This window comes from Erpetoichthys calabaricus, chromosome 5 (assembly GCF_900747795.2).
Source record: "Erpetoichthys calabaricus chromosome 5, fErpCal1.3, whole genome shotgun sequence".
Classification (NCBI taxonomy): domain Eukaryota; kingdom Metazoa; phylum Chordata; class Cladistia; order Polypteriformes; family Polypteridae; genus Erpetoichthys; species Erpetoichthys calabaricus.
The window spans coordinates 225,644,417-225,667,885 of NC_041398.2; the positions used below are offsets into that span (position 1 = coordinate 225,644,417).

Sequence of the window (23,469 nt, forward strand, 5' to 3'; positions counted from 1 at the left end):
TGTAAACTCAATCTCAAATAAGATCGACGAACTGGCTGCGCTGGTGAAAAATGTCAGGACCTACAGAGAATGCAGTTTGTTGTGTTTTTGCGAAACCTGGCTAAATAACACCATCCCAGATGCCAACGTGGAGCTACCCGGGTTTAGCACAGTTAGAGCGGACAGAGATGCAAGTACCTGTGGTAAGCACAAAGGAGGAGGACTCGCTCTCTATGTTAATACACGGTGGTGTCACTCTGGACATGTTAACGTCAAAATCTCCACTTGCTGCAGGGATATCGAACTGTTGGCCGTAAGTTTACGTCCCTACTATTTGCCCAGAGAGTTTGGACATGTCATTGTTGTTATTGTATACATTCCTCCTCGGGCAGACAAGGAGTCAGCGAGTGACATCATCCATTCCGCTGTTGCTAAGTTACAAACGCAGCACCCTGAGGCGCTTGTGCTAATCGCTGGAGACTTTAACCATGTGACGCTGGACAAAACATTACCTGCATTCTCCCAGTATGTGCACTGTAACACCCGGGGAAATAAGACTATTGATTTACTGTATGCAAACATTAAAGATGCATACAGCGCCACCCCGCTGCCTGCGCTTGGGAAAGCAGATCATAACCTGGTTCTGCTTCAGCCTCACTATAAACCAAAAGTTAGAGTCTTACCTGTAACCACACGATCATTCAGGAAGTGGACTCCGGAGGCTGAGAATACTCTGAAAGAATGTTTTGGAACTACAGACTGGGATATCCTGCAGGGATCTCATAGTGAGAACATTGAGGAAGTTGTTGACTGCACTACTGACTACATCAACTTCTGTATGGACATTGTAGTTCCAGTAAGAACAGTACGCTGCTATGCTAACAACAAGCCATGGATTACAAGTGACATCAAGGGCCTTTTGAATCAGAAGAAAAGGGCTTTTAAAGACGGTGATCAGCATGAGCTCAAGCGCGTGCAGAAGGAACTCCGAGTCCAACTCAGGGCGGCGAAGGAGCAGTACAGGAGAAAGCTGGAGCAGAAGTTGCAGAATAACAGCATGAAGGAAGTGTGGGATGGGATGAAGATCATCACTGGCTGCAGCTCGAAGCGGGGTGCCACCATTGAGAGAGACGTGAAGAGAGCAAACCAAATGAACAACTTTTTTAACAGGTTTGACCACCCTAACCCACTCTCACTCTCACCTCGGAGTACTGCACCCTCCACACATCCTTCTGCTGATACCAGCATAGGAAAGACATCCCCACCCATAATTACAACAGCGCAAGTGAGCAGAGAGCTGAGGAGACTTCGTGCCAGCAAAGCAGCGGGTCCAGATGGAGTATCGCCACGACTGCTGAAGGTCTGTGCATCGGAGCTGGGGGGTCCTCTACAGCGCATCTTCAACCTGAGCCTGGAACAGGGGAGAGTCCCGAGGCTTTGGAAAACATCTTGTATCACCCCAGTCCCAAAGGTATCACGTCTTAGTGAGCTGAATGACTTTCGGCCTGTTGCTCTGACATCACATGTGATGAAGACCATGGAGAGGCTGCTGCTTCACCACCTTAGGCCACAGGTTCAACACGCCCTTGACCCTCTGCAGTTTGCATATCAGGAGAAGGTGGGAGCGGAAGATGCCATCATCTATATGCTACATCGATCCCTCTCTCACTTGGACAGAGGCAGTGGTGCTGTAAGAATTATGTTTCTAGACTTCTCTAGCGCCTTCAACACAATCCAACCTCTGCTCCTTAGGGACAAGCTGACACAGATGGGATTAGATTCATACCTAGTGGCATGGATCGTGGAATATCTTAAAGACAGACCTCAGTATGTGCGTCTTGGGAACTGCACGTCTGACATTGTGGTCAGCAACACAGGAGCGCCACAAGGGACTGTACTTTCTCCGGTCCTGTTCAGCCTATATACATCGGACTTCCAATACAACTCGGAGTCCTGCCATGTGCAAAAGTTCGCTGATGACACTGCTATCGTGGGCTGTATCAGGAATGGGCTGGAGGAGGAGTATAGGGACCTAATCAATGACTTTGTTAAATGGTCCGACTCAAACCACCTACACCTGAACACCAGCAAAACCAAGGAGCTGGTGGTGGATTTTAGGAGGCCCAGACCCCTCATAGACCCAGTGATCATCAAAGGTGACTGTGTGCAGATGGTGCAGACCTATAAATATCTGGGAGTGCAGCTGGATGATAAATTAGACTGGACTGCCAATACTGATGCGCTGTGCAAGAAAGGACAAAGCCGGTTATACTTCCTTAGAAGGCTGGCTTCCTTCAACATCTGCAATAAGATGCTGCAGATGTTCTATCAAACAGTTGTGGCAAGCGCCCTCTTCTACGCAGTGGTGTGCTGGGGAGGCAGCATTAAGAGGAAAGACGCCTCACGCCTGGACAAACTGGTGAGGAAGGCAGGCTCTATTGTTGGCATGGAGCTGGACAGTTTAACATCTGTGGCAGAGCGAAGGGAGCTCAGCAGGCTCCTATCAATTATGGAGAATCCACTGCATCCACTAAATAATGTCATCTCCAGACAGAAGAGCAGCTTCAGTGACAGACTGCTGTCACTGTCCTGCTCCACAGACAGATTGAGGAGATCGTTCCTCCCCCAAACTATGCGACTCTTTAATTCCACCAGGGGGGGTAAACGTTAATATTTAACATTATACATAGTTATTGTCTGTTTTTTCACCTGTATTATTATCATTCTTTAATTTAATATTATTTATTGTATCAGTATGCTGCTGCTGAAGAATGTGAATTTCCCATTGGGATTAATAAAGTATCTATCTATCTATCTATCTATCTATCTATCTATCTATCTATCTATCTATCTATCTATCTATCTATCTATCTATCTATCTATAATCACACATACAAGGCTTTTCGGTGTCTGCTTTAGCTGATAGTGGACTTTTAGACATAATTACATGTTATGAATAATAAAATACCAGACTAAGTGCCATTTTTCTTCACTGATTACAGTTATTCTGTAAGCATGCCACAACTTGGTAGGGAAACCTAAGAAGATACACAGACACTTAAACTTATGGAAATTCAATATATTTTTTAATGATTGAAATAAACTCTGGAAGAATACAAGAGAGGTTAAATTCAAAAAGGAATCACCCATAATATAAAAGCTATAGTCTGCATGGGAGACAGTTTAAGGGCTCAGGTGATGGTAATTCTCCACCAGTCCAAGGGGTGTGATAATGCTGTCTGTTTTTCTCCGTCTGGAGACCAGAAGACTGATGGCTCTTCTCCAATGACGTCACTTCTGGTATATATGTCCACCTGGACCTGCCTCTTCCTGCCCAGCAGCCTCTTATGACTAGAAGAACCTTCATCTTTGAGAGTCAGAATAAGACTCCGGTCTAAGGAGACTCATTTTGTGTTTTATGTGCACATTTTCTTTTATTTTAGTATATTATAAGAGACAGGGTTGTTCTGCAAGGTGCCCCAAAACACTTTCATTTGTCCCGTGTTTCTATTACACCATCAAGTCATAAGCTGCAGTAAACCCCCACCTATTATTACAATTTGGGTGATGTCTTACAACATTTGAGATACAATTGTTTTAATTTCTTTTATTTTCCCAGTTGGAGCACAGGCAGAAGCGTCTTACTCATGGTCACACAGTGTCAACAGTGGATCCACAGTTTCAGGGGTTAAAGTCCAAAACTGCAACCACTACAACATCAACCTCTGCCAAAGTGAAGTTCATCAGGATGCTAACGAATGAGGAACTGAGTGGGTCTCTCCAGCTCTTTCCATCTGACAAGGCAGCATCACTCACAACCAAATGATGCTCTTGCAAGCATACGGTGCATTCACAAAGAATTCAGACCCTATTGCTTTTTCACATTTTGATATGTTGCAGCCTTGTGCTAAAATCGATTACATTAATTATTTTTTTTCACATCAAACAACACTCAATGCCCAAGAATGATAAAACAAAAACAGGATTTTAGGAATTTTTGCAAAGGTTATTAAAAATAAAAATCTGGAATATCACATTGACATGGGTATTCAGACCATGTCAAATGCAGGCTCCAGGATCAAATGCATCCCATTCTATTGATCGCGACAGATGTTTCTACATCTTGTTTGGAGCCCACATGTAGTCAATTCAGTTGACTAGTAGAGACACACACCTGTCTGTAGAAGGTCCCACAGTCAACAGTGTGCATCACAGGGTACAATTACGGACTACAGAATCTTTAGTTAATATATAATCTTTTACAGTCTTACAAGTATATACTTAAATGTTATAACAATAATTTATTAGAACATAAAAGAAAAGGTCTGGAGGTAAGTAAAGGATTAACTAAATGTTGTTTTAAGCTTAGACACGTGAGGCTTTTTCCTCATCTTAGAAGAGCCACGAACATAATTACTAAGGTTAGAATGAAGTAAATGAGTAATGAACACCCCCTTAAAAACTGAGGAGAAACTAGTGAGAAAGCCTGAACACCTCTGACACAGTGATCAGATCAGTGGGAAAACCCATTGGACACCCCTGTTAACAAAGCAATGTTCAGAAAAGAACTGACATGTATACAAAATTACTGGAGGCTGTAGTCGATTGGTTAAGATGATAGAATTCTGCAGGACAAGAGTTAGATGACGTGATGTATTAAATAAGGTAACGGTAATAGAAAAATATAAAAGTGAATGAATTGATTAATTGCTTACTCTTGGATCGAGGGTTTTGTGCCTATCTATATGTAAATAAAGAATTGTTCTGCATTCTCATCTGGTCTCTGTGAATGACTTCTTTGAAAAAAGAGGAAAGTTTTTTTCCCACAACAGGACACACCAGCAGTTTAGAGTTGCTAGTTAAGCGGTAAGGGAATCCCAAATACCCAGAGAAACCCATGTAGACCAGGGGAAAATGTGCAATACCCATGTGGAAAGCAATCTAACTGGCCTTCAAACCAAGGACTTTGGACATGGGAAGCACCAGGGCTCACCACTGTGCTGCCAAAATATTTTTTGTCTTTCTATTGTCTGTATATTTTCCATATTCACTGTTGTATTTTTCTTCCATTTGTGCTGCTTCTACTTCTTGTAAGGTATAAGGCAGAGATAGGCTGGTGTTTGATGAACATAAGAAATATGATGGATGAGTGGAGACCATGCAGTCCATCAGGCTCATTTATCCAGCCAATAGGTAAGCTGTACCAGTATCTCATCCAGATTCTTCATAATGGTTTCTGCTTCAACTCCATGTCTCCATAGTTTATACCAGAGTCCCACAACTCTTTGTGTAAAGATGCGCTTCCTGGTTTCAATCTTAAATGCACTTCTTAATTTTCACGGTGGCACAGTGGTAGTGCTGCTGCTTTGCAGTAAGGAGATTGTGGGTTTGCTTCCTGGGTCCTCCCTGTGTGGAGAGCGCTTTTAGTAGTGAGAAAAGTGCTATATAAATTAAAGAATTATTATTATTATGTGATTCAGCATTAAATTGAAAGAAGTCTGCTGGTTCTGGTACAGATCCAACACCCTCCACACCACCTGTTTACCAAACCCCCCCGACTTTGGGAAAACATCCATCTGTCCACTTATTATAGAATAAGCCCATCACTCTAAGAGGTGTGTTATGTGACCAGGACGGGAGATGCTATGAAGTTCTCCAAGTAAGAATATGCATGCTGTGGACAAAAGCCATACTAAATCCTGTGTATGTTATGGGATATTCAGTCTGTAACTGCCCTTGAAGACTATTAACCAGTTCAGTTATATATGATGCTGTAGTCTCAGTCTCCAAAGCAGAAAAGGCCCTGAAAAACGCCAGACAAACCCAGTCCAGACCAACTGCTTTAAGCGTCTGTCGAGACTGCCTCTTTAGTGTTAACACATTTATCAGGAGACAAGACTAAGATTTAGCTCAGTGATGGATTGCTAACTAACTCCCTAATTTATATTGACAGTGGTTTGGCAAATATGTACGGCTAGAACTTACTACCTCTTTGACCAGGAAGGTCTATGTATCCTTCAGAAACTGGTGAACACTTTACTGTTGTGAACTAGAGACTTTATAAGCACAATGAGCCGGAGAATTACTTAAAATGCTCACTAGAGCAGGGAAAACCATCAAACCCTAGCTAGTAACAGTAGTATCTTTATAAGTAAAAACATTTATTTGTACAACAAAATGCCCTATAACAAAATAAAGCTCTACGGAGCACATGAGGCAAAAGGAGTCACCTGAAATTGCACACTTCGACTAGGTGTGTATTTGGGACAGAAGCCTGCTGAGGACGGATTATGCAGCTGCCTGTCTTGGCCTTCCCCTTCTTCTTCTATCCTGGTTAGATACAGTTTGCCATCTTCTCTAAAGACAGTAATAGACCCCATTGTATGAAATCTTCAGTTTCTTGACAATCTGCCACACGGAGTAAACTTCATTCTGTTAAAAAAATTAGAAATCCAAACAAACTACAGACTGACACATTTTTCTTGAGAAAGCTGTTTCATTTTGACCATTTTTGAACCCAGAGCTGAACTTTAGGAGTGCTGTTACCTTGCAACCCTAGTGAACAGAGCAACAGGTTTCAGTGGTGCTAATGCAGTTACTAAGGTTTCCTTAATAACCAACTTGCATTTAAAAATAACTAATGATAAATAAGGCAGCTGACCATTAAGACAATGAAGGAATGGCTGCTAAAAATAGAGCTTTGCAGTCATACAGTATGTGAATAATAAATTAACACTAGCAATGTCGTGGCTGTATTTTTAAATCAACTTCATCGTATCTTGTTAAAAAAAGAAATCAATATGTATATCAAAAACATGAACATTTTTGAGTATGTCCAAACTTTTGAATGGTACTGTAATTAAAAACCAGGTTAATGTTATAGGAAACATTCGGCAAAAACTGAGAACCTTTTTGATCTCCTGTTTTAAACCACAAGGAGGCAGCACGGCTCCATTCTGAGGATTTGATACCTGCTGGAAACCAAAGGGATTTTGAATCTTTTGCAGAAATTCAAGCGTGTCTTGACCAGTTTATGCATCTAACTGTATCATTTAAAAATCTCTTCTACAATTAAAAAGAAGGTGTAAAGGCACTTTAGAAGAACATAGCGCGTCTTACATGGCTTCTTGAGAACAAACTTCATTATATGTTCCTTTTTATGCGGTGTAAGGTCTACTATATACACAGTAATTTAGGTTTCACTGGGATTAATTACCCGGAAGGCGCCCCATAAGGTAGATGATTTAATTTGCCGTAAGCTATTATTAACATTGGAACCAAAATTGGTTGATAAATGTCACTACGTATACGTAAAATGATATGAAAAATACTGGAGAAAGTGTACTGTAAAAGATCAGATGTACCGAACAGTGTCGTTAAAATATCCAAGCGGCCTTACGCACGTCTTTTTCTTTTCGTCTTACTTGCACATCACTTAATGTAAACTGCGGGCTGTACATAGACTCATCACCAGAGGTTCACTCACATCTCGCGAGAGGACACCCAAAACGCGAGATGTCGCGAGCATTTGTTCAGCTATTAACCCGGAAGGGACTGCCGTAACTTGGAAATGAAAATTAGTTACACGTTTTCTTTGCTGCTAATCCGTTTACTCTTTATTACAACGTTTAACTGTTTTAGCAATGCATCGGATGCTGTATCTATTTGATGTAGCGGGTTTCTTCGGCGGTGTTAAGACGTAAAGAAGACTGGAAACGCTCAGTCCTCTGGAAGGAGTGACTTGCGTCCTAATAGGAGCTGTCATTTGAACAGAAAGGCGGGCTGCTCGCGGAAGGCTTTTTGGAAAGAGCGCGACATTCCTCCCGCGTCACAAATCCTGCAAGCGGTGCATCCTGAGCGACATGAAAATGGAGGAGCAAACGAAAAGCCTAGAGGTACAGGACGAAAACCAGCCACCTGATGCTCCCGACCGGGGAGATGCCGGTGTCGCCGTAAGTGTTAAAAGCGCTAACTGCTTGAACGAGATCGTCACGGCTTCTCCTTTTTAAGTTAGCCATTCGGTGTTCTCCGTTAACGTTTTGTTAGCGATGCTCTTTTTTTATTGCGTGCTTATTTTAGGATTACCATGCACAGAGTTTACAGTTTATTTTCTGAACGCCAAGTCCCGATTCACTTGCAGCAGGGTCTGGAGAAGACGGCATGAATTTTGTGTCGTAACCTATGCAGATAGGTTACGTTTGTCGGTGATCAAAAAACGGTGTTAACATTTAAACGATAGATCCATTCAGATAGTAAAATAAGCTTATTTGCAGACAGTGACTTGTAATGGGTACTTCAATCGCACGTAATCATTAGCCCCTCATTGGTCAGATTTTTTTCTTATGCCCGCCTACCGCCCTCTCAAATTTGCGTAATGTGTGATTCTCCGGTACGAAAGTAAAGCTTTGGTCTTTATCGTAAGAGGTACGAAGCTGCTTACTCCTGATCCAGATAACTTTTTAAAATTATAATGACACTTTACTGACTCTTGACTTCTGAAAATTGGAATTTGGAGTTTATTTTTAAAAATTAGATTTAATAACTTTTTTAAGTCGTTTTAGGCACATTATACACTAACCATTACAGTTCGTTGGTATGTAATTGCACTTGCCCCAGTTCCCTTTGAAGGGTCTTGCCAATGCTCATATCTATTGTTCAAATATTCTAATAATCTGTTTGTTGTTATTGTAAGTGTAATGGAATAACCAATTCAGTTACAAAAACTAACTTAAGAGTGGTTGGTAAATAAATTTAATCTGCCTGTCATGGAAAAAAGTGTGCTTTTTGAAATAATTAAAATAGTTCCTGTTTATACTTTTTTTTTTTTTTTTTTTTTTTTATGAAGTTTGGAAAAAATGCACAACGAAATGTATGTTGTGTGAAATGAAATTTTTTTTAAATTCTTATTTTTTGGAATTCTACATGTCATTTAATCTTGAATACCTGATACTGAGATTTAGTGCTCACTTTGTGCCCAAATCACTGTCAGTTCTTAATTAGAAGAAATTAAACGGAGGTGGGCAAATTGGTAGGCCAGACACCTGGGACTGCCAACTTTTTATTCCAGACAATCAAACTGTAGACGCCCACAGCCCAGTGGACTACTGGATGTTTTGGATCTTTGGTCCACGCAGTATTTTCCCAATAAAAATTCAATTTGATAAAACTGAAAGAATCCAAACCACTGCCTTGGCTGGATGTCACTTTTAAAGGCACCTGCTTATAATGTGCCAAACTGGTTTAACAGTGGTGTTGCATGCGTACACCACCTAGCAAGCAATTTAATGAAATTCTAAAGCAAGCAACAACAGCAATAGCATTAGCTTTGAAACCTCTGGAGTATTGAGATCAAGAATGTCGAAAGGTAATGATATACTATCACCAAAAACCTCAGTCAGTCAGTCATTGTCCAACCCACTATATCCTAACATGGGGGTCTGCTGGAGCCAATCCCAGCCAACACAGGGCACAAGGCAGGAACAAATCCCGGGCAGTGTGCCAGCCCACCACAGACTAAAAACAATAATAAATGCATATTTTGTTGTGGATTTAAAAAAAAAAAAAAAAAAGCAAAGCAGAGGTCTCGGCACCCCATTCCAATGTAGTGTGCAGGCTTAGTTAATAGTCATTTGCCTTTGGAATCTGTGCAGTCTTTCCTTGTGCAATCACAGCAAAGCCTTGAAAAGAATCTCATGAAAACTAACTAGCTCTGCACTAAACACTAAACAATACATACGCAGTGGACTACTAAAAGAAAGTCATGTCTCCCTCTACTGGTGGTTCTCAGTGTGCTTTGTATTATTCTCGAACACTGCAGTGTGAAAAATGCTTTTCAGGCCTAAACCTCATCAATACTCTCAGGACCTGCTGAACCGAGAAAGCAAGAGCAACCCTTTGAAAAACCCAATCCAAGAGTGACAAACTTTAATGTAGCTGTATACATAAATCACTGGCTGTGCTAACCTAAAGGTTAATAACCGTGTAAATGGGCATGTTGCACCTCAGAATGATACTGAAGGTCAACATGGTGATGATTTTGACACAAATTTATTTGTGGTCTCTAAATACCTTCTGAAAACAAGATTTGAAATCTATGTTAACATAGTTAATCAGTTAATTTTTGAGAAAAGTAGGGGGCTTTGCCCCCTGCTCGCTTTGCTCGCCAACCCCCGTTTTTGTTTTTCCGGATTCACACTTTTTAAGATTTTTTTTTCTTTGAATTGTTGCTATTTCATTATTTTCACTTTTATTTCTGAATTTCTGCAAAAACAATATTTGGAATCTTTCGAGTCCCAATGTGCTGAATCTTGTTAATCCACAGCAGTTGTTAATTTTTTTTTGCAAAGTAATCAATAAATGCATGTGAGGTAAACCCCGTTTTTGAAATTCTCTTGACTTAAACTTCAAAGCTTTACAATATTTACATAGATAGATAGATAGATACTTTATTAATCCCAAGGGGAAATTCACATACTCCAGCAGCAGCATACTGATAAACAATATTAAATTAAAGAGTAATAAAAATGCAGGTAAAAACAGACAATAACTTTGAATAATGTTATTGTTTACCCCCCCCCCCCCAGGTGGAATTGAAGAGTCGCATAGTTTGGGGGAGGAACGATCTCCTCAGTCTGTCAGTGGAGCAGGACGGTGACAGCAGTCTGTCGCTGAAGCTGCTCCTCTGTCTGGAGATGATACTGTTTAGTGGATGCAGTGGATTCTCCATGATTGATAGGAGCCTGCTGAGCGCCCGTCGCTCTGCCACGGATGTCAGACTGTCCAGCTCCATGCCTACAATAGAGCCTGCTTCCCTCACCAGTTTGTCCAGGCGTGAGGTGTCCTTCTTGTTAATGCTGCCTCCCCAGCACACCATGGCATAGAAGAGGGCACTCGCCATACTTCTGACATATCACCTGTGTCCATATAATTGATCTCTATTCGCGTTTTCATTATTTCTCTGAGTAATAATTTCTCTTTCTTTGCACTAATGTGATGTTTACTTTCTTTGTAATAATTTTTTTTTTTTTTTTTTTTGAGCATTTTGAATTCCACTGCTTTCATAATCTCTAACCTGCTCTGCATGTGTATAGCGCCAACGTCCAGATTGGACGTGCTTTTTTTTTTTTTCCCTCTTCCTCCAGTTCCACTTGTTCCGGGCTGATAATTGCTTTCCTTATTTTCTGAATTTGCACCTAGATTATTCTTTTTCTTTTTGTCTCTCCAACGCTTTTGAGTCTCTTTTCTCCGTGCTGCTTTCTTCTTTGCTTTGTTGTTTACGTTTCATTTATAACGTATTGTCCTTATATGCTTTATATGCACTGAGAGCCCTGGATCTGTGTGTGCTCAAAGCCAAAACACGAGTGTGTGTGTGTTGCTGGCTGCCCCTGCTCTTATTCATTTGTGAGTAGGGTGTGTCTTGCAAGAATGTCATGTTCTACGTCATCGCGAGACGGTCCTGGGTCAATCTCTTGGCACAAAGTCTCATGTTTAAGGTCCCCGTGAGACGCTCGGTGGCCAATCTCTCTAGTCTCGCGGGTCTTAAGTGTCTTCCGTGATCTTAATGTGAAGATCACGTATCGTAGCCGTAACTGTTTCTCTACAGGATTTTTTTTATAATAGAGAGAAGAGAAATGTCTTTAAAGTTTATAGCTGTCACTGCACGGCTGGATTTGCTGGCTGTATTGCTTACAGTTGTGAGAGTTAGTTTGTAATACAGGATGTCCAGTAGGTTTTATTGAACATTGAGTTTGAGTCAGTGAAAAAAATGTTCTGTTTTTGAGTAGTGTTGTTTTAAAAGTATTATGCACTTTATCCAATGTAAGAACAAAACCTGGTACAGTTTTATGAGGGAAAAAAAAAAGTTACAGAATGTTGCATTTTTGTCTCCTTATGAATTCATACATAAGACTTTATATCAAGAATTAAGTGCTCCTGTTTTCTTCCATAGTTTAAGTAAATAAATAGAGTGGAGTAGAATGGGTATATAAAAATGTTGTGTTTTTCATTCATTTCATTGCAATTTTACTAACTTGCCAAACTATTTCATGTTGAAGGATAAGGCACGTGGCAATGTCGATGGATCTTGTGATAAGTCAAAAGACACATGTACACCAGCTAGGAGCGAGTTCAGTGATCCTGTTTATAAAGAGATAGCTGTGGCTAACGGCCATATCAACAGAATGACTAAAGATGAACTTCGAGCAAAGCTGGCTGAATTAAAGCTTGATACAAGGTAAGACGATTGTGTGATATTTGGTCTGATGTTTCTGTGTTTAGGCATATGTTGCAACATTTTAATGAGCACATTACAGAATAAATGATCTGAAATGACTGAATTTTAATTTCATAGATTATTAATCAATTTTTTTGTTTATATGTTGTTAAAAAGTCTAATTACAAGTTGAATTGATTAGATCAGGCTGCTATACAGAACTATGGATACTAGCTTGATGTAATAAGTTTAACTGATTGTGTCTACTTATATAATTGTTGAGTTTTAAAGCACAATCTGTTTGTGTTTGCTTGATATTCTTTTGAATTTATGTGGGATTATCTGTTACTTTGAAAAATGAAATTTCTGACTGTTTAAAAGAGTCCATTTTATATAATTTGCTGTTTGTTGCTGGAATTACATGAGGAGAAACCTCAGATGATAATATGGGTTTAGTGCAGCCGTTTTCTTTTGGATTGTGTCTAATTATTGAACTTTAGAACAGAGTTCAGACTGTGCAGTGTATTCAAAATCAAATTGGAGAAAATGATTAAATCATTAGTGTGTGTGCCTCTCTCTCACACACCTCCATGAATAATGTTCTAATAAGACCAAGATTAATTTATTGAATGTGTTTATTTTTGAAATGTACAATACCTTAATTCTGACATAGTTTTGTCAATTTAATGTATTTTTTCAGAAAAAGATTTTTTTTTTAATAACTCCTTTAATTCTATTAAACCCGTCTTGTGCATTTCAGTTTTATTGAATGTGGTGTGTCTTACAGAGGTGTGAAAGATGTTTTGAAGAAGAGGTTGAAAAGTTACTACAAGAAACAAAAACTGATGCAAACAGCTTTGTGTGAAAGCAGCAACATGGACACATATTATGATTATATTTGTGTTGTGGACTTTGAAGCTACTTGTGAAGAGAATAATCCTGCTGACTACCTCCATGAAATTATTGAGTTTCCCATGGCCCTTATAAACACCCAAACACTGGAGATTGTAAGTGTGAGCTGAGCCAGCCCATTTATAACATTAAATAGAATCAATGAATTGAAAAGTACAAGCTAGCATTCAGTAATTAGAAACAGAATTTTAATTTGTTTACACTGAAAAAGCTCAATAGTTTGTCTATTTAATTGGTTATCATACAAGCAATCTGTATATATGATCTAAGCAAAAATTTTCATAATTTGGGTAGAGATTCTATATATTATTTGCTAAAGACAGAACATACTTGCATAATGACATACTCAGTCTTTGCTGTAGACACTATTTCCTGAGACTCCGATAATGCAATTGTTTACTTAATTTTACCTTTCATGCTTCTACTTCTAACTGTATTTTTGGAAGTTATGGAGTATAGCTTCTGCAGCTGTAATGTTAATTTTGGCAAACACTTATTAAATTGTGTTCAAGAAAGTTTTATTATAGTGTCCTTAATTCACTATGCAACTATGCCTATGACTCGTATTTTAGGAAATGAAAATTTGTTTATAACACTTCTGCTCTTAGCTAGTGTTTTTTTTTTTTTTTGATTAAAGCAATCATTTAATTCACTATAAAATTGGCTTATCCTTTTGAATCTTTAGTGTATGTGTAATGTTTTCTGAATATCTAATCTTTTTCTGTTGTACTTTGTAACCTTTCTGTACTCACTGTTACATAATTTTACTGATAACTGTATCAATCTTTTTAAACACAGGAAGATGTATTTCAGGAGTATGTGCGACCAGAAGTTAATACTCAGCTATCTGATTTCTGTATTCAGCTAACCGGAATCACACAGGTAATTTGAAAGGTTTGTATGAAAAGTGCAGTGTGTTTGCATCATTTACCGGAATCCTTTAAAATGCTGAACAGTCTTAAAAGATGCCAACCACTATATCAAGACACTGTACAGACTATATTTTAAGTCGGGCTATACTCCGGCTTTCAGGAAGATCTATATAGCCACTTTTGAGTGATTCTGGCATAAAAAAACCTATAAACAAATTCCCAGAAGCTTTTATTTATGTAGATTTAGCTGTGTTTCCCAGCTTTCCTTGGACATTTTTTTTTCTTCAGAGTGTTGTTGTAAATTATTAATGGGAAATATTGTTGTATTTAGAATACATACTATCAATGATCCCAATTATTTATATTTTTTATGAGATTTGACTTGGCTGTGTGGAGTTACAACTGTATATCAGTGGTGGTGTTGTAATGGTGAGGGATGGCGTTTATGATCGCAAATTGCAATAGCTATGTGTGGTGCCATTATGGCCCTATCTGCAATGACTTGTGGCCAATACAAGAATAGTGAGGAAAATGCATGCTAAAGAAAGTTTTTAATGGGCAGGAATTGAATTTGGATATCCTGCTTGAAACGCAAGTGTGCTAACCTTTACACCACGATCTCAACTTGCATGGCACTTTCACACTGTGAAATTTTATTTCACTCATTTCAGCCCCAAGTCAAGGCCAGTAATTTGTTAAAGTTGACAAAATGAAAGTGATACAACCAGGGCTGTGGAGTCGGTTGATAAATCCTTTGACTCCAACTCTGACTTCTTAGTTTCCGATACTTCTGACTCCGACTCTTCTGTATTTAATATGCTAATGTATGTTCCATGTTGATTGAAGGAAGGCAACACACATGTCATTTAACCACAGAACTACTGGCTAGGAAGCTGACTCTCTACCGTATTGGCCAGTTTAAACAAAAGACGAGCCCCTGAACACACATCAGGCCATAGCACACACATCCACCTACATCGTTACACTTGTTTACACTTGTATTACCTTGTTAAACACATTATATCTGAAATAAAATGAAAACACTTTTTGTAATTTTCCATAATCCAGATTACAATTTTTGAATGTCGGGTTGTATAATCTCAGCTGAACTTCACACTAGTATTAACACAAGTATGCACTGGGCTTTATTCTTACATCAGAGAAGTACTTAATTATGACTATTGTTTGTGAAATGGGACATTTGAACTTGCTGTAATAAAAAAAAAAAAAAAATTACAAGTTAAATTTATTAAGAGTCGGAGTTGGTACATTTTTGCTGACTCCGACTCCAGGTACCCAAAATTGTCTCTGACTCCACAGCCCTGGATACAACTGTGCATAACTGAAAAAAATGAATAGAGATTTATCTGCAGAGTGTGTGGTGTGTGTTCTTTTTTTCTCTATCATAAGATTGAGAGCAAGTTTTAATATTTCAGGAAACCGTGGACAATGCTGGTACATTTCCAGAAGTACTTGAGAAGGTAGTGCACTGGCTTAAACAGAAAGAGTTGGGAACCAAATACAAATATACTTTTTTGACTGATGGGTAAGTTGAGTGAAGTTGCCCAACTATTGCTTTCTATAATATTCTTATTATGCACAGAAATAGTAGTATAGTTTCAATGTAAGAGCTTCTGAAAGTACCTTTGTAACTTGAGTTTCAAGTAAGTGATAAACTGAACTCTTAAACCTCTGTACTTGGGTAAATTAGTGATTAACCAATGTCACTAATTTTCTGATTGGTGTAGTCATACCTTCAAAATAAATATAGAAGAAAAGTATTTAACAAAGTAGATTAAAAGATACTGTAAAAAATCAGTGTATTTTTTAAAAATAACATACCTTCTGTGTTCCAGGTCTTGGGATATGAGTAAATTCTTAAATATACAATGTCGGATAAGCCGAATCAGATATCCTCAATTTGCCAAAAAATGGATAAACATTCGAAAATCATATGGTAACTTTTACAAGGTAATTGAGAATTTAAATGTGTTTTTACGTCCCTCTTACTGTTTTCTTTCTGTGTTTTGATTGTATTTTTCATATTTAAAGTATACAAATCACTTATGATAAAGGCGGACTCCAGAGGTTTCAGTGGGAGGTCAGTGTTTGTCTATTAATACTTGCTGATCATTGTACTGGGAAGTAAGAATTATATGTGTATGAATTGCACTGTGGTCTGTAATATCACAGTATCCTTGAACCATTGAGTTTTAGCCTGTGATATTTTGACCCCAGTGAACAAAAGTGAAATAAAAATGTCCAAGTCTGTAGTTTTACATATCTTTTAACTATCTAGTCCTTACAACAACCCAAAAATAAAAAAATAAATCTTAACTTAAGGCAATTCCACAACAAATTTTACTTTGCCATTATTTCATTACCCCAAAACCATCCCTCAGAAGATATAGAATTTGTGAACCATTATATAGCAAGCGTTTAAGTACATCTTAAACATTATGTTGTAGCATTATTGGTAATGACCATTGTGGAAGATAGATGGCGCTATACCGTGCTAACATGACACAGACAGACGCTAGAGGCACACGTCAATTTATTTACATATACGGTGTCCCCAACAGCTCAATCACACACTTTCCTTTCTTTACTTTATCTTTAAGTCCTTTTCTTCTCTCCTCCACTCCTCCTCAGCAGGATTCGTCCTCCACCTCCCAATTCAGGCTCCCCGAATAGTCTCTGCTGGCCGCTTATCTAAGGCACCTGGAAGTGCTCGTTGACCTAATTCTGGCAGCACCTCCGGATCCCAACAGGACTGTATCCAACTCCATCTCCCATGAAGCCCTGTGGCAGTCCAAGGCACCGCTGCAGCCCATGGTGGCTGCCATCTAGTGTCCTGGGGGAGGTAATGCCATGACCAGGCTTGCTCTCCCAATCCTTCCAGCGAAGAGGTGTCCCGGCTGGGTAAGGATCCCAGTCATCTGTGTCACCATGTAATTGAGAACAGCTTTGTTTACTTCGTGATTTCACTTCAGAGAACTCAGAAAGCTTTCTCATTTTTGGCAACAGGTCACATTTTAATATGCAGCATTGAGACTAGATTGTCAATTTACTCTGGCATGTTCACGTGACATTTTGATCGGCCATTGCTTTTAGGGTTGTTAAATATTGGTTGTATGTGGAGCCATTCCCTGATTATTGTCCTGTTTTTAGGCAGTATCTCATTAGATAAAGGTGCATTATTGCTTGTGCAATGCCCTTCTATTTGTTTAAACACAAAAATGTAGCATCCATAAAATGGATACGCAATCTGAATTAAGAGCTTACCTGAGTCTATATAAACACGGGGAATTCCATTTTCTGTATTACGTCTTGCCTGAAGAACGGGCCTGAGATGCCTTGAAAGCTTGCATATTGTAATCTTTCTAGTTAGCCAATAAAAGGTGTCATTTTGCTTGGCTTTTCTCTGTTTGCTTGAAAAGGCAAAATGACTCCATTTTTGTTGCTCAAGACCTTTAGACACATAAGCGCATGCACCAGCACCAGGTGACCCAAAATTGTCAAAGTACTATGAAATAAGCTTAAGCCAAAAGTAAATAATTCCTTACAATTAACTGCAAGTAGAAAGACATTACCCACAACTGGTAATAGCCATGCTGAATATGGCTATAGGTAAACAGTAAACAATATACCAGAGCTATGCATATTAACATTTGGTGGTATATTTGTATACATATTAACAAACCGCTTCATGGATGCTGCAACATGAAATAGAAAATGTTGACAGCTGGGTGCTGGCAAACCACCTTCTGTCACGGTAAGGAAAATTACTTTAATGTTGCCAGATGACTGTTGGTTACTTCCATTACTGTTTTGTATCAAGACTCTCTTTGTCTGTCTCCTACTGACAGAATGCCAATGTGGACTCTGTTCCATTACAAAGACAAAGAATGTCTGATTTATATTTTGGAGCCATACTGGGTAGCGGCACTGTAATGGTGCAACAACTACTTGCGCAATAACTATTAGAAATAATGGGGAAAATTTATTAAACATACTTAATCTTGAGACCGACTTCTCGAGGGCCAACAGCAGCAAAAATGCCACTCTAAAAAAAAATCTAATGCGAAACACCAAAAGCATGCTGTCTGTCTGTTTCTTAGTGTTCTGTGAAACACACTTCATACGTTAGTTGCTGCTTATGTAATAGCATCTTCAAAAAGTAAAATCTTCATTTTTTTATTTATTTATTTTTTTATTTTTTTATCTTTCCAGGTTCTTTTTAATTTGTTTATTCTGTGAATTCATGTGTGTAACATCATTAAGTTTCCTAATAACTTTTTTTTTTTTTTTCTTAAAATATTCATACTTGTATTAAGATCAGGTTTGTGCAGATCGTCATGCAGTGCTCTTTTTTTTTATTCATCGGGTAGTAATTAATGCTGCAGTGGGAGAATTCTTTTTAAAAAATTTTTTTTGTTTGTTTTATTGTCATATAATCGGTTCTCATTTGTAATTTGCAGGTCCCCAGAACACACACAAAGTTGACAACCATGTTGGAGAAGTTGGGTATGAAGTATGATGGAAGGCCCCACTGTGGTTTAGATGACTCAAAAAACATTGCTCGAATTGCCATCAGAATGCTTCAGGATGGCTGTGAACTGCGTGTGAATGAAAAGATGCATACAGGGCAGCTGATGAGTGTGCCTTCCACTGCCAGGTTAGAGGGTGCTCCGGTACCTCACCCACCCTGTCTCCGGCCCTAGCCTGTGCTCCTGATGAGGATGAGATCTTGACAAGTGGTATCAACATTTCTTGGAATGAACACTAATGGGAGACCCGAAAAGAAAAACTTGAAATATGCAGATGGAACTTTTCAGGTGTTGTGCTTCATTTGTCTGCAGCAAAAAATTAGAATTGGTTAAGTAGCTGTTATTTACAAATGATTTTTGATTAGTTTGCAATTCTACAATTTTTATTTTACTGGATCATGATCTACTTGAAATTTTATTTTTCAGTAGCTGCTAGAAATATTCAGCACTGCAATACTTTTAAGTTCACACCTCTTGTATTTTGTGTACAGCAAGTACATCTAGTTACAGTTATATAATCAATAAGGGGATCCGCTTTTAATAAAACTGTTTTAAATTAACAGTTATGGCATACCTCGTTTTAAATAGAATTCTTGAAGTTTTTACCTTAATGTTCCAAATTTTGAAGATTTCATTTTATATTTGTTTGCAGAATCAGTTATAAAATTTGTTGAAGTTTTTTTTTTTATTTTTTTGAGGTTAAACAACAGTGTCTGCTAAAACCAACGTTCATTTCTTTGATCTCATTGTAAATATTCCCACTGTATCTGCTCTGTGGGCCACATTAAAATGTTTTAGGAAGATCTCTTTTTTTAACTGCAGGGATGACAAGTTATGTTTGCATTTTCATTTGCTTACTTGAGCATATGCCCTTTTAATTATTAATTTTAACTTGGTACTGAATACTTTCTAAATAAAGGATATGCAACCAAGTTGAAGCTTTTATTGTACCGAGATGTACTCTAAAATTATTCAGATTTTTCAATTTTGTATTAGTTTAAAGATTAAAATATACGTCTATAGATGCAATCCAAAATTTTAATTTGGGACAAAATGCAAAAATATGGAAGGTAGTGTAGCACTATATAAAATAAAAAAATCACAGAACATAAAGAAGGAAGTAATGGTCCAGATGTGATTAAAAAAAAATCTTGACATTGTTTACTTAAAGAAACGCATTTAATTTTGGTGAATCCTTTAAGTCAAGCACTTTAAATGAGTACATTTTCAAAATGTATTTTACTCAGTATTTTCTTCAGAATTTCATAACTTCTAAGGCTAATGACATTCTTTATAAAAAAGAGGGATTGCTTCATTCCTGTCATAGCTTTATTTGTCTTTTTCAGTTTTGAAGATTTTTGCGCTCATTTTGATTGAATTGTTATGTCCATGTTGAAAGGTCTGTCTTTTTAAATTTCTAATGGAAATACTGAACGTGTTCATAATAATACTCTGATGTTACTCTGCAAACCAGTGTGTCATTGAAAGATACATATTTTATGTTAGAGAGGAGTTGCTGTTTGTTACCTGAAATATTAATTCCATTTTAAGAAGTCCATTAGCCAATTAAGCGCTTAATTAGCATGTACAGTATTATAACTAATTACGTATAGTTTAAACGCAATGTCGTGTTGGCTTTGATCACTGAAGCTGTCTCTATTAGAATCTTCAGACCATCTTCACGTATCATTTGTTTCCTATCTCCTAGTGCCTTGTTTTTTGTCCGCAGTATTGGTCTTTACATTTTAGTTGTTTCTTTTTTTGTGTGTGTGTGTGTGTGTTCTCTCCCTACATCTATGTCAATAAATGAATCACTTTTGCTAAAAAAAACTTAAATGGAGTTGATTTTATTCACTCAAAGAGGAACAATTTAAGATTCTTAATGTGCCAAGGTGACTGAACAATTTAAAAAATCGTTTGGCATAGTGGTTAAGGCTGTTGGACTTCAAATCCTGAGGTTGTTGGTTCAAATCCCACTACTGACACTGTGTATCCATGAGCAAGTCACTTGACCTGCCTCTGCTCCACTTGGAAAACAAAAGAAATGGAAGCAATTGTAACTCAGATGTTCTAGATTGCCATGGATAAAGGCATCGGCCCACTAAGTAAATGTACAGTGGCATGCAAAAGTTTGGGCTCCCCTTGCTTTAAATATCGGTTACTGTGAATAGTTAAGTAAGCAGAAGATGAACTGCTCACCAAAAGGCATAAAATTTAAGGCGACACATTTCTTTTCAGCAATTTATGGAAGTTTAGTGTATTATTTTTGTTTTACACAATTGTGCAGTGAAAAAAGGAAAGGAACACCATGCAAAGCTTTGGGTACCCCAAAATATTTGAGGTCTCCGATAACTTTTCCCGAGGTCTCAGACACTAATTAACTCATTAGGGCTATGACTTGTTCACAGAGACATTGTCGAGAAACCCCAGGTGATGCAAATTGCAAAGCCGTACTAATTCTCTGACTCCTTAAACCTTGTCCCAGCAGTCAGCAGCCATTTACTCCTCAAAGTAGCACTCTGAAAAATAAAAGAATTGATGCTCACAACGCAGGAGAAGGCTACAAGAAGATAGCAAAGCGTTTTCAGGTTGCTGTTTCCTCTGTTAGTAATGTTACTAAGAAATGGCAGTTAACAGGAACAGTGGAGGTCAAGAAAACTTTCTTAAGGGACTGCTCATTGGATTGCTACAAAGGCAAAAACTTCAGTTTGACTGCAAGAGATATTCAGGAAGATTTAGCAGACTCTGGTGTGGTGATGCACTGTTCTACTGTGCAGTGACACCTGAACAAATATGATCTTCCTGGTACGGTCAGCAGAAGAAAACCTTTTCTGCATCCTAGCCATGAAATTCAGCAGCTGGAAACAAGTCCTGTCCACTGAAGTCAAATTAGAATTTTTTTGGCCATAATGTGCAAAGGTCTGTGTGAAGAAAAAAGGGTAGGGTGCAGAATTCCAGAAAACGAACATGTCTCAAGCTATTAAGCATGGGGGTAGATTAATCATGCTATGGGCTTGTGCTGCTGGTAGTGACACAGGGGACATGTCATTGATAGATGGAAGAATGGATTCAAACAAATATCAGCAAATTCTGGAAGCAAACCTCATGCCATTTGTAAAATAGTTGAAGTTAAAAAGAGGATGGGTCCTACAACAAGATAATGATCCAAAGCACACCTCAAAATCTACAATGGAATATTTGAAGAGGTGTAAGCTGGTGATTTTGCCATGGCATTTTGCAGTCCCTTGACCTAAACATTGAAAATCTGTGGAGAGATCTTAACAGAGCAGTACAAGAATCTTGCAGAATTAGAAGCCCATTTTTGGCAAAAATACTCCCAAGTAATTGAAAGACCCTTAGCTGGCTACAAAAAGTGCTAGCAAGACCCCCTTTGGCAAGTATCACAGCTTGTAAAATACTTACCATGTCAAGTGCCCAAACTTTTGCTTCGGGCCCTTTTAATTTTTTTTAATATTTTGCACTTGTGAATAATGGAAATTTAAAATGTAATCTTGCTTAAAGTATTAAAGACATGTGTCATCTTTTACTTTATGCCTTTTGGTGATCACACATCTATTCACACTAACAGACATTTTAAGCAAGGGTGCCCAAACTTTTGCATGCCACTGTAAATGTGATGTAGTATAAAGTGGGCATTGCTTTTTTTCCCCCCTGACACACCGTTAAAATAGCAAGGTATAATTTTTCTGTTTTACAATATTTATTTTATTTTTATATATATATATATATATATATATATATATATATATATATATATATATATATATATATATATATATATACACACACATACACAGTATATATATATATATATATATATATATATATATATATATATATATATATATATATATATATATATACACACACACATACACAATATATATATATATATATATATATATATACTGTGTATGTGTGTGTGTATATATATATATATATATATATATATATATATATATATATATATATATATATATATATATATATACTGTGTATGTGTGTGTGTATATATATATATATATATATATATATATATATATATATATATATATATATATATACTGTGTATGTGTGTGTATATATATATATATATATATAAATTTCCAGTGAAGTTTTAACGACCAGTAATTTATCATAGTTTTGTCTGAAGCTAAAAAGACACCAAGCCATGATTTAGTTGTGTATATCAATTTTATGGAAGGGACGGGGGTGCAGGTATAGGGTAAGGCAAATGAGGTCCTGTTTTTACATTTGTGTACACATCTTTATTTAACTGCTAGCTTTACTGCAGGTGTGCTTATTGTTTCAGGACTTTGAGAAAGAGAAACGGGTAAGTTCCTTCAACTCATGTTTAATAAATAAAGACTACATCTAATTTTTTACTAACATGAAAACACATTAAGCCTGTGTCTGCTTCCCTTAATAGATGTTTTCCACTGGATTTAATGGTGCAAACGAAGAAAAGCCCTGTTCTTGCTTCGAGTTTCATAAAATAGTCCAATGATTCAACTAAAGGTTTGGTGGCTGATGCTGGACAGGTACTATATTGGGATCAATACTTTTAATTCCCTGATGCTGGTGTTTTTTATCCCACAGTCCAAAGACACTTAGGCTGGGTGAACTGGCTTTGTTAAACTGGCTCAACTGAGAGTATCTGTGCATGTGCCCTGTTATGGACTGGCACTCTGACCAGGGACTGCTTTCTGCCTTGTGTCCAATACTTGGTGGGATATGCTCCATCTTCAGCACGACCCTACTTGGGGTATTGTAGGTTTGGAAAATGGGTAAATGGTTTCTCTGTAGTGACATAGCCTTTCAAAATGTATTTGACGCTGTGCACTTATGAGGAAACTATGAAAAATCAAAAGTACAGTCAAAGTAAAAATTATGTGAACCCTTGGAATTATCTGGTTTACTGCAT

General features: G+C 37.8%; 1 protein-coding gene and 1 long non-coding RNA gene across 2 annotated transcripts; one reads left to right on the forward strand and one right to left on the reverse strand.

The window, feature by feature from the left end:
* Window positions 1-6,119: 6,119 nt before the first annotated feature.
* On the reverse strand, window positions 6,120-7,273 carry LOC127527886 (uncharacterized). Its single transcript, XR_007935060.1, has 2 exons — window positions 7,196-7,273; window positions 6,120-6,387 (listed from the first exon to the last, which is right to left on the reverse strand). It is a non-coding gene; the product is annotated as an uncharacterized LOC127527886 (long non-coding RNA).
* A 245-nt stretch (window positions 7,274-7,518) lies between these two features.
* Window positions 7,519-19,246, forward strand: eri1 (exoribonuclease 1). The gene is made up of 7 exons (XM_028802601.2): window positions 7,519-7,931; window positions 12,033-12,211; window positions 12,978-13,197; window positions 13,901-13,984; window positions 15,411-15,520; window positions 15,831-15,945; window positions 18,456-19,246. The coding sequence occupies exons 1-7, from the start codon at window positions 7,842-7,844 to the stop codon at window positions 18,696-18,698; spliced, it is 1,041 nt and encodes a 346-aa protein (XP_028658434.1). The 5' UTR covers window positions 7,519-7,841; the 3' UTR covers window positions 18,699-19,246.
* Window positions 19,247-23,469: the final 4,223 nt, after the last annotated feature.